Source organism: Orycteropus afer, unplaced genomic scaffold, assembly GCF_000298275.1.
Source record: "Orycteropus afer afer isolate SDZICR_OR568_19922 unplaced genomic scaffold, OryAfe1.0 scaffold00015, whole genome shotgun sequence".
In the NCBI taxonomy this organism is placed as follows: Eukaryota; Metazoa; Chordata; class Mammalia; order Tubulidentata; family Orycteropodidae; genus Orycteropus; species Orycteropus afer.
The window spans coordinates 1,763,043-1,776,966 of record NW_006921602.1 but is presented as its reverse complement, the minus strand read 5'-3'; the positions used below and the strand labels follow the sequence as shown (position 1 = coordinate 1,776,966).

The following is a 13,924-nucleotide window of genomic DNA, read 5'->3' as shown; positions in this document are numbered from 1 at the left end:
AAAGAAAGCCAACCTTCTTTCTCTGATATGTTCTGATTTTCAGTCCAAATACGTTATATCATGTTTTAGAAATCACACAGGATTGATTCTCACCAAACTCAAAATGTCAATGTGAACATGAACTGAAAAATCACTCTGTGGGGAGTATGCATGTATTTGTTTAACAGGAACCATAATTTCAGCATTTTATCAAATTGGACCTTGATTTACCTAAGAAGAAATGTTTGCATTTGGAAAAAAAAAAAAAAAAAAGTTTTTTATGCATCCCTGCATGTGTTTACCATTTTGGTCAAGAGGGAAGGACATTTTTGAGATTGGAATTCTTAAACAGGACTATCCAGATGTAAGCAGGACTTTAAGGAGTTTCCAAGAATCTCTTATCTGAACTCCAAGGTTAAAAAAAGATAAATCAGAACAATGGAGCTCATAATTTTATTCAACAGGCATTTACTGACTGTCTACCAGGAAATCAAAGTGACGTATTGCACTGGACGAATCTTCTGCAAAAGATTTCTTTAAAGTGCTCAAAAGCAAAGATGTCACTTTGAGAACTAAGATGAGCCTGACTCAAGCTATGGTATTTTCAATCGCATCAAAAGCTGGACAATGAATAAGGAAGACTGAAGAATTTATGCCTTTGAATTATGGAGTTGGCGAAGAAAATTGAAAATACTATGGACTGCCAGAAGAATGAACAAATCTGTCTTGGAAGAAATATAGTCGGAATGTTCCTTATAAGCAAGGATGGTAAGACTTCATCTCACATATTTTGGACATGTTATCAGGAGGGACCAGTCCCTGGAGAAGAACATCATGATCAGTAAAGTAGAAGGTCAGTGAAAAAGAGGAAGACCCTCAATGAGTTGGACTGACACTGTGGCTGCAACAATGGACTCAGACATAGCAACAGTTGTGAGAAGGGCACAAGACCGGGTAGTGTTTCCTTCTGTTGACTAGATGGCACTGACAACAACAACAACCAAGAGCCAAGTACTGGAGGCAGATAGTATCTGCCTTCTAGGCAGGCATGTAAACAAATAATTACAGTACAGGCAAATAAGCTTAATAATGGAAACCAACCACAACACCTATTTATGTACGTATGCTACTTCTGTCTATTTACCAGCCATTTTATTTTATTTTATTTTATTTACTCTAAGCCATCTTCACATTCAGAACCTGACACTTATTCTGAACCACTTTTAGCCTTTGGCAGTTGCGTAGAGCATCACAGTGACAGGCTGTGTTGTGTGGTCTGGGCACATGGCCTTCCTTTAGCATGGTCATACATATCAGTAGACACTCCAAGCACAGTAAGGAATACTGGGGTATTGCCTGAAATGCCTATTTGATTGTGCACATTGTTTTTCCTTAGTCAAATTATGTATTTATAGAAGTCATCTCCTAAAAGTGAGCTGAAAGCTCTTGAAAGATAGATGTGGAGCAAGTGAGTGATGATTCAGTGTGCAGGAACCAGTGATACTTCTGCTAGCTTTGGAAATTCTATTACCTAATCCAGCAGTCCCCAGCTCTGCCTGTGCGTCAGGAGCTTTTTAAGTTAGTCAATGCCCAGGCTGTCCCCCAGCCAAGTAAATGCACTCCCAGGGAGTAGGGACTCAGGCATGAGTATATTTAGGGAAAGGAGTCAACTTACAGGGTTGTGTTGGTTTTTTTTAAAAAAAAAAAAAAAAAAACACTTTTTATTTGGAAATAATTTGAAATTCATAAAATAGAACATCCATCTTCCCTTTATCCAGAGTTACCTATTAACATTTTACTCCCTTTGTTTTTTCATTTCCCTCTTTCTCTCTCTCTCTGTCTTCTTATCTATGCCGGTATCTATGTTGTTGTTAGATGGCAAATCATCTCAACTCATAACAACCCTATAGGACAGAGTAGAACTACCGCATAGGGTTTCTAAGTCTGTAATCTTTACAGAAGCAGATTGCCAAGTCTTTCTCCCATGATATCACATTGTGATCAAGTATATTCTGACTCATGGTGAAGTGACCCTATAGGACAGAGTAGAACTGACTGCCCCATAGGGTTTTCAAAGCTGTAATCTTTACATAAGCAGATTGCCTCATCTTTCTCCAACGGAACAGCTGGTGGGTTCCAACTGCTGACCTTTCAGTGAGCAGAGAGCATTTAACCACTGTGCCACCAGGGCTCCTCCTATACCTATATCTATATCATCTTCCCCTGAACCATTGCAGGTAAGTTGCATATATCATGGCCCTTTATTCCTAAATATTTCCATTTCAGTGGATATTTCCTAAGAATAGGGATATTCTCTTGTATAACTACAATACAGGACCAATTTCATACATTTACATTGGTACAGTACTTTCATCCAGTTAACTGTCTGTTTTTGTTCTCTAGTGCTGCTGTAACAGACATATCATAAGTGGAAGGCTTGAACAAACAGGGATTTATTGTCCTACAGTTTTTTGTTGTTGTTATGTGCCGGCGAGTAGGCCCCGACTCATAGCGACCCCTCCTTGGGTTTCCAAGGTGGTATCACTACAGAATTAGATTGCCCAACCTTCCTTCCAAAGAGTGGCTGGTGGGTTTGAACCACCAGCCTTCTGGTTAGCAGTCAAGTGCCTTAGGCACTACACCACCAGAGCTCCTGTCCTACAATTTAGGAGGCTGGAAGTCATCAGCTCTAGGGGCTGGATAAAGGACTCTCCACCTTGGGCTTCAGATCTGCTGGCTGCTGAGGCTGACAAACCCAAGTAAAATGGCACAGTCCCAAAATAATCAAACAAAACAGCAGGCCACTACTTCAAGCCCAGAAACAGCCTTAAGATCAGCAGACAACATGGCAGGCTACTGAGATGAAGACTCGGCCAAATGCAGAATCCAGATGTGTCAAAAATGCAAGACCTTTCTCAAAGTGCATTCTTATATACTAGAAGCAGATCACAACCCTAAAGCAGCTAGCTACTCAGCTGGTCACAGCAGAGCCCACCATGGAGTTGATTACCAGACTTATCATGGGGAGTGACTATATCCAGCTGCCCAGCCACTCAAAACCAGGCCCAGCCAAGTTAACACATAACCTTAACTACCACACTGTCCATATTCTAGCTTTGTCAGTTGATCCAATAATATACTTCAGAGTGTTTTTCTATGGTCAAGTACTGACTGTAGTTTATTTTTCTCTTTCTCCTCCTGTAGTCTGGACCATTTCCACAGAATTTCTTTGTCATTTTAATTTTGACATCTTCAAAGAATATAATCTCCCACCTTTTTTAAAATAGAATGTTCCTCATTTTATGTTTTTCTAATGGTTCCTCATGATTAGACTGAAATTCTTAGTGGGAATAATACATAGGTGGTGTTATGTCCTTCTCAAGGTAAACATCTGGAGGTACACAATATCCCATCTTTTCTCACTAGTGATGTTAATTTTGATCACCTGGTGAAAGTGTTGCCCAATAGAATAATTACTCTATTTCTCCACAGCAGTAGGTTTGGTTGGTTTGAGAGTCTTTAAGACCAAGAGAATATACTGTTCCTCATCCAAATCTCCCCCTAGGTTTAGCATCCATTCGTGATTCTTGCCTGATTCTGTGTTTACCACCATGTTCTAAGTCAGCCCACCTGGCGTGGGGCCCCAAATATCTACACATCTAACCAGCTTCCAGGTGATGCTGATGCTGTTGATCCAAGACCATACTTTAAGAACCAGAGTGTAGTGGACAAAAATATGGAATCCAATCATCAAAGTTGAGACAGTTTCTTCATTTGTGTAGGAAAAATAATGTGTCCTGCTTATCTTGTAGGATTACCATACACAGTAATCACAGTGAGTTCATTACTATGACCAAGTTTTGAAAAGCATAAAGAACTAGACTAAGGTTCTTTACTTAAGATCCCTTCACCCTGGGTAAAGACACCACCCACCCACCCACTGCCGTTGACTCTTTCCTAGAATAATGATTTCAAATCCATAAAATGAAATGCAGAAGAGTACAAAGGAAACCAATTATATTGAAATACAGTTATCAAAATATTTAAGTAAAATTATAATAAAATAACATGTGCTTCTCTAACATATTAAAATAGGAGATCTAGTGGAGGGTCTAATAATTTGTCATTTCAAAATATGACGGGTTTTTCAAAATCATTTAAAAAAAAAAAAAAACGGACCAGATTTGCTGGACTGATAGAGCCTGGTGAAACCCCTGAGACCATGGCCCCTAGCTGCCCTTCAGGTCTGGAATTGAACTCACTCCTGTGGCTTCCAGCCAAACAAAAGACAGGCATATGGGCTGAACATTTACATCCGGTAGATACAGTCCTTGGAGAGATCAATCATGGGTGAATTGAAGGGCTGTATAGGCACAGGGAGACAGCTTAGGGGGCAGGAGTGCATGGGAGGGAAGGACACAGGGAAGAGGTAGCTATAGGGGGCAAGTGGGAAGAGAGTTGTTACAGTGTGGGAAATTGCAGTCAATGTCATGAAACAAAATGTGCATGAACTACTGTATGGAAGATAAATTTGCTCTGTAAACTTTCACCCAAATCACAATAAAAATTTTAAAAAATATAGTGACAAGATTTTAAACTATATATCAAAATATCTGTAACATCAATAGTGTCAGATGAATGTATATGTGATTTCCATGGGTGAGAAAGACACTGCCTACCCACCCACCACCATCGAGGTGATTCCAACTCATACCAACCCTTTAGGACAGAGTAGAACTTGCCGCCTAGGGTTTCCAAGGTTGTAAAGCTTTACGGAAGCAAATTGCTTCATCTTTCTCCCACAGAGTGGCTAGTGGTTTCAAACCACCACCATTTTCAGTAGCATCCCATTGCTTTAACCATTATACCACCAGAGCTCCTTGACAAAGACACAGTACTGCTAATACTACTAAGATGTATTACTTACATTCATACAGAAAGAAATGCCAGATATCAGTTGGAGGTTAGTGGAAATGAAGGTGTAAGTGCCAGATACAAGCTTCCATCTCATCTGCTAAACTAGACCAGAAATAGTGAAGAAACCAGGGCTGGCTGCATCAGTTAGTAGTGCTGGCTGACTGCTTCACCCTTGAGTTTGTTGTGTTTCCTCCACTAGCTTCTCCGGATTGCTGAAGCAGGTTTTCAGAATTGCTGGTGTCTCAGAGGAGAACTGGGCTCCATAGTATTTTCAGTGGCTAATTTTTCAGAATAAGATCACCAGGCCTTTTTTCCAAGGTGCCTCTGGGTTCCAGTCTCCAACCTTTCAGTTAACAACTGAGCCTGTTAACCATTTGCATCACCCAGGGACTCCTGGTGAAACATTAAGAAGTGTGCATTTTTTTTGCTAAAAGGAAATTAACCCTCAGTTTTCAAAGGAAGAAAGTGAGATTTAGATCACAGTAATCTGTTTGCTGTAAGGAAGCCACCTTCTTTATTTGGTTGTGGGAGGAACTGGTTGGGTCATCAATGATGGGCATTAAGATTGTGGGATAAAAGTGAATGAGAAGCGGGACTTGGTGATATAAACTATTTCATTATGATTCTTAGAGAAAGGCATTATTCATGGTTTAGGACAAAAATAAATAGCCAACATTGATAGCTAACATTGGAATAAAACCCAACTGTCAAGCAAGAGTCAAGATTTCTTCATAAACCCACTCCTCACTTATCTACTGGTTAGGTTCCAAAGATAAGGTCATTATGCGAAAATCAGTGTTATTTGAAACTTCAGCAACCAAATGCTCCTTAGGTTCCAGGAGTCATTTCAGAGGTGGCCCCCTGGGGCTGCTCCCTCCCCTGTGGCCACCTTCGCAGCTTGCTTTTCTCTGTGCCATGTCTTCTGTACTTCAGGTGGGTGGCTCAGCTTATATCATTTCAAACCACAAGCAGAGCTGATTGGGTCAGGATTTGCACCCAGGAGGGGACTCGGCTGACCCATGGGAAGTTCTTGCTCTCCATAGAAATGCCCACTCACCCAGACCACTGCCCACTAGCTTCAGTGACCCTAAGTGTGCAAATGGCATATCTTGGGGTCTGAGCTGAATTGACCACTGCGCTTCCTGTCTGTGCCCCTCTGCTGCCTTGTGGATTTAAGGCCCAAAGCCACAGCTCCGTTCAGATGGTGGGGCAGCCACCAGCTTTCTGCCCAGCCAAGATTCAGTGCTGCCATGTGCAGAGCACATGTGCAGATTAATTGCCTGAGGCCCCAGCATCCAGCCTTTTTTTTTTTTTTTCCTAACTTTATTTGCATCCAAGACTGGGGAATGGGGTGGGGTGGGAGGGATCAAGGATATGAGCCTCGGGAAGGAGGCACTCTGGGTCCCTACCTGACTTTAAGGTGATTTAAATAAATTGATTTGCTAGCAAAACTGATCCAGGGCTTTATTTCTTTTTCTTTCTATCTTCTTTTAACTTTTTATTATAATTTGGGTAAATTTTACAGACCAGATTCGTTTCCCATTCAACAGTTCATATACATTTGTTTCCTGGCACTGATTCTAGTCACCACAGTGTAACAGCTCTCTTCCCACTTCCTCCTGTGGTTACCTTTTCCCTGTGTTCTTCTTTCTTATGTAATCCTGCCTCCCTAGCTTTCTCCCTGTGTAAATGCTGCCCACTGTTCACCTTCTAGGTCTGTCCATTGTTTGGCTGAGAGTTAAACCACAGGAGTGAGTTCAATTCCAGACTTGAAGGCTGACTATGAATCATAGTCTTGAGGCTTTCACCAGTATCTGTCAGACCCATAAGCCTGGTCTCTTCTTATGATTTTGAGATTTATTCTACATTTTTCTCCCACTCTATCCAGGATCTCCAATTTTGATCCCTTTCCAAGTGGTTGGTAGTGTTAGCTGGGCACCATCTAGTTCTTCTGGTCTCAGAGTCATGTAGGCTCTGAGGTTCCCATAGCCCATTAGTCCCTTGAACTAATTGTTTCCATGAATCTTTGGTTTTCTTCACTCTCCTTTGTCCAGATGAGGAAAGACCAATTGTTGTATCTTAGATGGCCGCTCACAAGCTATTAAGACCCCAGTCACTACTCACCAAAGCAGAATGTGGAACAATGTTTTTACATACTATGTTACGCCAATTGAGCTTGATATTCTTTGGTCTCAAGCCTGCAGCCTCAGTGACCCACTCCCTCAAGGTGCTTGGATGTGGCTAGGAAGTTATCTTAACTTTGTCCTCCGTTAGGTCTATTATATCTATGGACATTTTTATAGTACGTACAAGTACGTATGTAGAGGTATCATTTGCCAAACCTATATATATATGGTCATGAATATTTTCCTGTTTGCCTACCCATACCTGACCATCTTGTTTGTCTACTTATGTACCCATCCATAGATTAATGTTTATTACTTATAATGCAATATTGTGTATGTAATAGTATTTACCTTTGTTTTTTGTACTTCTTGTGCACCTCTGTGTGTCTTCCTTTTCCTTAGTGATATTGTGCTGGTCACACGCTTTTGTTATATTGCCTTGCCCTTCACCCAAATCAATATGTGTCTCTTAACTAGCTAGCAATTTTCCCACCTTTTCTCTCCCATCCCTGGTAACCAGCAAAGAAAATTTTCTTCCCTGTGTAAACCTTTCCTTGACTTTTTATAACAGACTCATACAGTTTGTCCTTCTGTAATTATTTTTTGCTATTGTCATAAATGTGTCAGAGAACAAGATAGTCAATAAGTGTATATATGTAAGTGTGTATATACACACAGATATATATCTACACACACATATATACACATACCACATATCCATGCATATGTGTATGCTTTTTATTAAAAAGTATACACAAACAGGATCATACCAAGCACACTGTTCAGTATCCTTGTTTCATTTAAAAATATATCATGGAGATCTTCCATACCCACATAATCCTGTCACATTCTTTTCAGGGCCACATGGTATTCCACTGTGTGGATGTTTGGTAAAACAATTTACTTAATGAGTCCTCTCAAAAGAACTTTAAAAAAAAAAAAAAAAAAACCTCAACCTCAACTGCCGTCAATTCAGTTCAACTCATGGCAACCCCTCCTTGGGTGTCCAAGAAGGCTGGCAGTTCAAACAGCCACTCCTCAGAAGGAAGGTTGGGCAATCTACTTCTGTAGAGATGCCACCTTGAAAACCCAAGGAAGTGGGGGTCACTATGAGTCGGATCCAACTCAACAGCAGTGAGTTTGGTTTGGTTATCTCTATGGAAGTAGGTTGCCCAATCTTCCTACCAAGGAGTGGCTGGTGGGTTTGAACCACCAGCCTTCTGGTTAGCAGTCATATGCCTTAGGCACTATGCCACCGGGCCTCTACTAATGGGAATTTAGGTTGTTTTGGGTTTTTCTCTATTTTTAAAAAAAAAAAAAATCTGCAGAGACTATTCTTGCTACAAACACCTTTGTATATTTGCAGGAGAATATTTTTTTAGTAGTTTTCTAAAAGTAGAATTCTTGGGTCAAAGTGCATGGGCATTTCAAGTTTTAACAATGTAAATAAATTGCCCTCCAGTACAATTCAGTCAATTTACAGTCCTAGCAGCAGTGCCACAGGTGTTTGCTTACTCACACCCATCAGTCCTGACATTATGGATTTATTTTTTATCTTTTTGCAAATATGATGGGTCAAGAGTACTGTGTTGGTGTTTTGATTTACATTTCCTTAATTATTAGTGAGGTTGGGCATTTTCATTGTTTCATGGAACATTTGTGCTTGGTTTTCTGTGAATTGCCTATTTATCATCTTTACCTGTTTTTCTTTTGAGTTGTTTGCCTTTATCTACCATGTGTTTCTTCATTCAGCAAATATATACTAAGTTCCTATAATATGATGAATGCTCTGCTGGGCACAAGAGCTGTAATGATGAGGAAGCACCAGGTCTTTGCCCGTTCGGATCTTACAGTGTACTGGGAAACAAACAGAAATCAAATAAGGCCCTCATGAGTGTGCCTACAGACTGAGTTAAGTGCCTTGAAGGGATAGCATGTGACAGAGGACACAGAGCTGGACTAGGGTGTGTCGGGAAACGCAATCAGGAAGCTGACATCTAAGCGATGAATAGGATTGGGGGTAGAGTGAGAATTCCTGGCAAAGGAAACAGCATTGCAGAGGGAATGTGATATATTAGATGAACTAAAAGAAGACTGTAGAGCACAGTGAGAAGAAACACAGTGACACAAGATGAGCTTACGCTAAAAAACCTGGACCCCAGCTCAACTAATGTTTTGGTGTGGAGATTCTCTAGAACCATGGAAAGCCATTGAAGGATTTTGAGCCACAGGAGGGGATCAAATCTGCATTCTGTAAAGATTACTCTGACTGAAAAGAAGAGAAACACGAAGACTAATTGGACTCAGTCCAAGTAAAAGCTCCCCAACCCACTGCTATCAATTCTGACTCATAGCAACCCCCATTGAGTTTCCAATGTAGTAAATCTTTATGGAAGTAGATTGCCCCATCTTCCTTCCACAGAGCAGCTGGTGGGTTTGAACCGCCAACCTTCTGGTTAATGGTCACACAGGTGACATAAATGGTTTGCATCATTTGCTAACCTAAAAGTTGGCAGTTGGGATCCCCCCCAGCAAAGGCTCCATGGAAGAAAGACCTGTTGAACTACCAAGAGATCTCTATGGAGCAGTTCTACTCTGTAACACATAGGGTTGCCATATGTTGGAATCGACTCAAGTGCAACAGGTTTGAAGGTTTGGATTTGGTTTGTTTGTTTGTTTGTTTGTTTGTTTTTAGTCTAAGTGAGATTTGATGGTAGCCTGGACCTGGATTATGGCAGTGAACATGAGGAGAAGCAGATGAGTTCAAGAAATATTGAAGAGGTAAAATAAAATTAGATGATAGATTGGGGATAAGGAAGGGAGGAGATGACCAGGGTGAGTCCTGGGTTTTTGATTATATGAATGGTGGTACCATTTATTGAGATAAAAACAAAAAAACACCAAAAGAGGTCAAGAAATGAGTTGTCCAAGTGACAAGATGTCCAAGTGAAGCTGTCATGCAAGCAATTAGATAAAGTCTGGTGCCAGAGGAAAAGTCTGGGCTGAAAACATAAAGTTGAAAGTCATTGGCGTATAGTAGTTGAAGCCATGGGCATAGATGAAATTACTCACGAAAGGAGTACAATATCTGAAGGAGCTCTACTATTAACCCTCAAGGAGTCCTAACATTTAATGGCTGAGTAGAAAAAGATGAGACAGAAAAGAAAACAGAAGCATGTAGACTGAGAGCAGTAGGAAAGTAAGCCAACGATGGTGTCCCAGAAGCCAGTGGAAGAGTTTCAAACAGGATGGAGTAGTTAGTAGGACCTGATGCTGCTGAGACATTTAATAAGAGAAGGAAAAATGCCTATTGGATTTAGCAACATGGCGGTCTTGCTGACATTAATGAGAATTGTTTCAGTAGAATGATGGGGGCAGGAGCCAGATTGGAAATGGCTAAGGAATGAGTAGGAAGTGAGGAAAGGGAGACAGTCTATGAATATTCTCAAGAAGTGTGGTTTTTGATAGAGAAAAGCCAAATATTTAGGTGGCTATACATGTTCTTCCCAATCTCTACCCTTGTCCCTTCTTTGCCGCCCAATAAGCTAAATTGATTTTACAACTTAATATTCAAGGCTCCACAGCTGTGGTTTCCCAGTAGCCATGGCAACCAGCCAGCCCACCAGGACCATCTGCAGGGGGAGGCCACCACAAGACCAGAGGCTCTTCTTCCCCTCCCTGCAGCTTTTGCCTCAGCAGGCCTGGTCTCTGGAAAGACCCATTTAGAAACACTGCTGAAAATGGATTTAAGGGGTGAAAAAAAAAGAGTTCTTACATTTTAGAGACATTTACCAAGAAATTTAAGGGTGAATAGAGTCTGAGGTTTGAAAAGTGAAAGAAGATAAGCTGTGAGTTCATAATTATTGACACCGAGTGATGCAAACACAGAGGTTCATTATGCTGTTCTCACTACTTCTTTTTATATGTAAGTTTTCCCCTAATAAATTGTAAAATAAAAAATTTGGAATTCTGTAAAGTGAAGGTACAAAATTCCTGTGGCATCACAGGGTCTCTATGCTACATGGCACTTAAAACAGGATGTCTCCTGAACAGGATCAGCCATGGGCTGGTAGGTTTTAAGGATCCCAGTGTTTAATGGCTACATGTCTGCTCTTATACTGCTATTTCTTCCATTAACTCTTACATCTTGTTCCTTGCACCTCCTTTCCTCTCTCACCTCCCTCCTGGGTGTGGGGCTCCAAATTACACATCACTTGTCATCTTCATGAACTTGAACAAGTTCCCTCAGCTGAGCCACCCTCTGAAACATGGGAATAGTATTGTGAGAATCAATTCTGATGATGTATGTGGAAGTATACAGGTCACAGCTTCAAATGCCCACAGAAGACAGGAAGGTAATACTAATGAGTCTAGTTCCCAGGTCAAAGAAAACCATGTGTCCCTTTTGGTTTATCTCTAGTTTTACCAGTTTTCATAGAGATCTGAGTAAACGGAATTATAGGAAAATTTCTCTTTTATAAGAAAAATAACAGTGCAAGCATGGTAATAAACAGTAACTGAGATGTAGCCTCTGTGTTGGGGAATAATAGGCAGTGATGGAGAGTGAGGTGAACTGGAACATGCAGCTCCTGTCTAAAGGGGAAGTTCTCCTCAGCTTCAGCTGATTGCTGCCATGAGGGAATGTGGAGCCAATGTTAACATGTTTTCCTGTTTTACAAGAGAAGCTAGAACTCTAAATTTTTATGTGAAATCTCTCAGTTCTTAAATTTGGGCTCAATTATTTAAAAAAAAAAAAAAATCACAATGGCCAAATTAAGCCCATCTTGGGGCCAAAATCAGCACATGGGCTGCCAATGTGCAACCTCTCACCGAGATAATGGTATATAATATAAATTAGTTTCCTTTCCCTCCCTCCTCTTACAGTCCTCCTCCTTCTCCCCTTCCTTCCCATTCTCCACACCCTTCTCTCCTAACAACCCCCACCCTTTATTTCTATGCTGAGTCCAAGTGGTGGAAGGGATCAAAATGGGTTGAAGATTACACATGAGAAGGTGTGATACAGCTGCCTAATCTTACCCCAGTGCCTAGATCAGTGCCTGGAACATAGCAGACACCAATGGAAAATTGATGAGTGAATAAGCCAGCAGCTGGCAGACTCAGTTCAGTTTCTTGTACAGATTCTGGACTTACCCAAGAAACTGTCTTATTTTTCTCAACAGCCTTGAGAAGTCGTTCTGGTCGCTCTATCATCAACGGGAACTGGGCAATTGACCGGCCCGGAAAGTATGAAGGTGGAGGGACGATGTTCACCTACAAACGTCCAAATGAGATTTCGAGCACTGCAGGAGAATCCTTTTTGGCGGAAGGTCCCACTAATGAGATCTTGGATGTCTATGTGAGTTTGGATGCTTCTAGACTCTTCTCTGGATTTTGTACCTTGTTGTTTCTAAGGCCCAAGCTTAGAATAAACAAGCCACAAACTGTTGGCCATGCTTAATAAAATCATGTGAACGAAGCCTGTTTGAGGTGCCCCTTAAATGCTTGGCATTTGTCTCTGCCATTTACCTCTGAATGTACCTAGCTCACAGAAACCTTAAACTCTACCAGATGCTTATTACCCTCAGAGTTTATTGACCCAGTAAAACCAATTTTACTTGTTGAATCAAATCAGAGGCAAAACATATCCTTCATTTCATGAGGATTGGATCTCCTCCAGGCACTTTCCTCTGAATGCTAATTTGGCATGTTTTCTTTTTATGGCAAAAGAAGGCAAATGCCTAAAGCAAGACAAGACTGGTCATGTTCCCAGCCCTCTTCGAACTCTATTAAAGCCAATGAAGAAACAAGAACTCCAGAGTGCTCCAGATGACACAATAAAGCTTGAAGTAACAATATAGAGGTTTACTAGAAGTTCCTGCCTTCACAGAAAACAGAACTTTATTTATTTTACAAGAAACTAAAATATTAAGTTGCCCAAGAGTTAAAAGTGCTCCTTACTTTTAAAATAAACCACTAACATCCAATCTTCTTAAAAGATGAGGAAATAAAAGGTGACAAGAAATAAAAGCTCAAAATAACTTTTTGATGAAAAGAATAAGCTTGCCCAGAAATATATATACTATTACTATCTCCAAAGCCAATACTAGTCCATGTGAGATTTTCTGTGTGAGAAGTTTATAAATATTATTAATTGCATTGTCATTACTTCTCCAACTCTATACTTACATGATCATTCATCTTGGGCGTAATGGCTCGTGGACTAGAAATTATAAAGGAAGCCTTGTTGTAGTTAATTTTGGATTTTTTTATTTTAGACTGTCCAGTTGGTTATTTGACTCCGGGTAAATTTTTAACAGCATCAGGTAAAAACTTGGGTTGTTAAAGGCCCATTGTGGGTGGTCTAGGACATGGTGGCCAATAATAATCTCATAAATAGGACAAGGTTTCCATTGCCAAGTGCTCACGCAGAAGAGGCAAGGAGAGAGGAGGGAGATTTTCCAGCCTCAGACTAACCAAGTGGCAGATTATATGAAAACAGAATGAGGGGATGTGGGTCGGGTCTGACTCAAGGACACATAACAACAACAACAAGAGCAGGAGCCATTGTGCTGACCACCAACGGCTTGGTGTTGGTTCCTAGATGTAAGCAGCCAAGTGGGTCTCATGTCTACCTGCCTTTGGGTAATTTATAGGATGTTGGCCCCATTTCACAAATAGGAAGCAGGTCCAAGACTATAGCGTGTATGGACTCGTTTATGAGTCAAGCAGGACCCACACATGCACGAGTGACTCAGAGATACTTGTCAAGAGAAGGGACCTAAGAGATGAGCTATGTTTCTAACTTCTTCCTTCTCCAAATGAAGAAATGAGAAATGATGGTATTAACTGACTGGCTCCAGGTTACACAGCTGGTTAACAGGAGAGATTAAAAAAAAAAAAAA

The 13,924-nt window shown here is 40.8% G+C and overlaps 1 protein-coding gene across 1 annotated transcript in view; it reads left to right on the top strand.

Moving 5' to 3' along the window:
• Nucleotides 1-13,924, top strand: part of THSD4 (thrombospondin type 1 domain containing 4) — an 818,615-nt gene that overhangs the window by 750,725 nt on the left and 53,966 nt on the right. Inside the window, exon 7 of the mRNA XM_042783252.1 lies at nucleotides 12,203-12,378. Within this exon, the coding sequence (XP_042639186.1) occupies nucleotides 12,203-12,378 (176 nt within the window). The remainder of the gene's footprint in view (nucleotides 1-12,202; nucleotides 12,379-13,924) is intronic.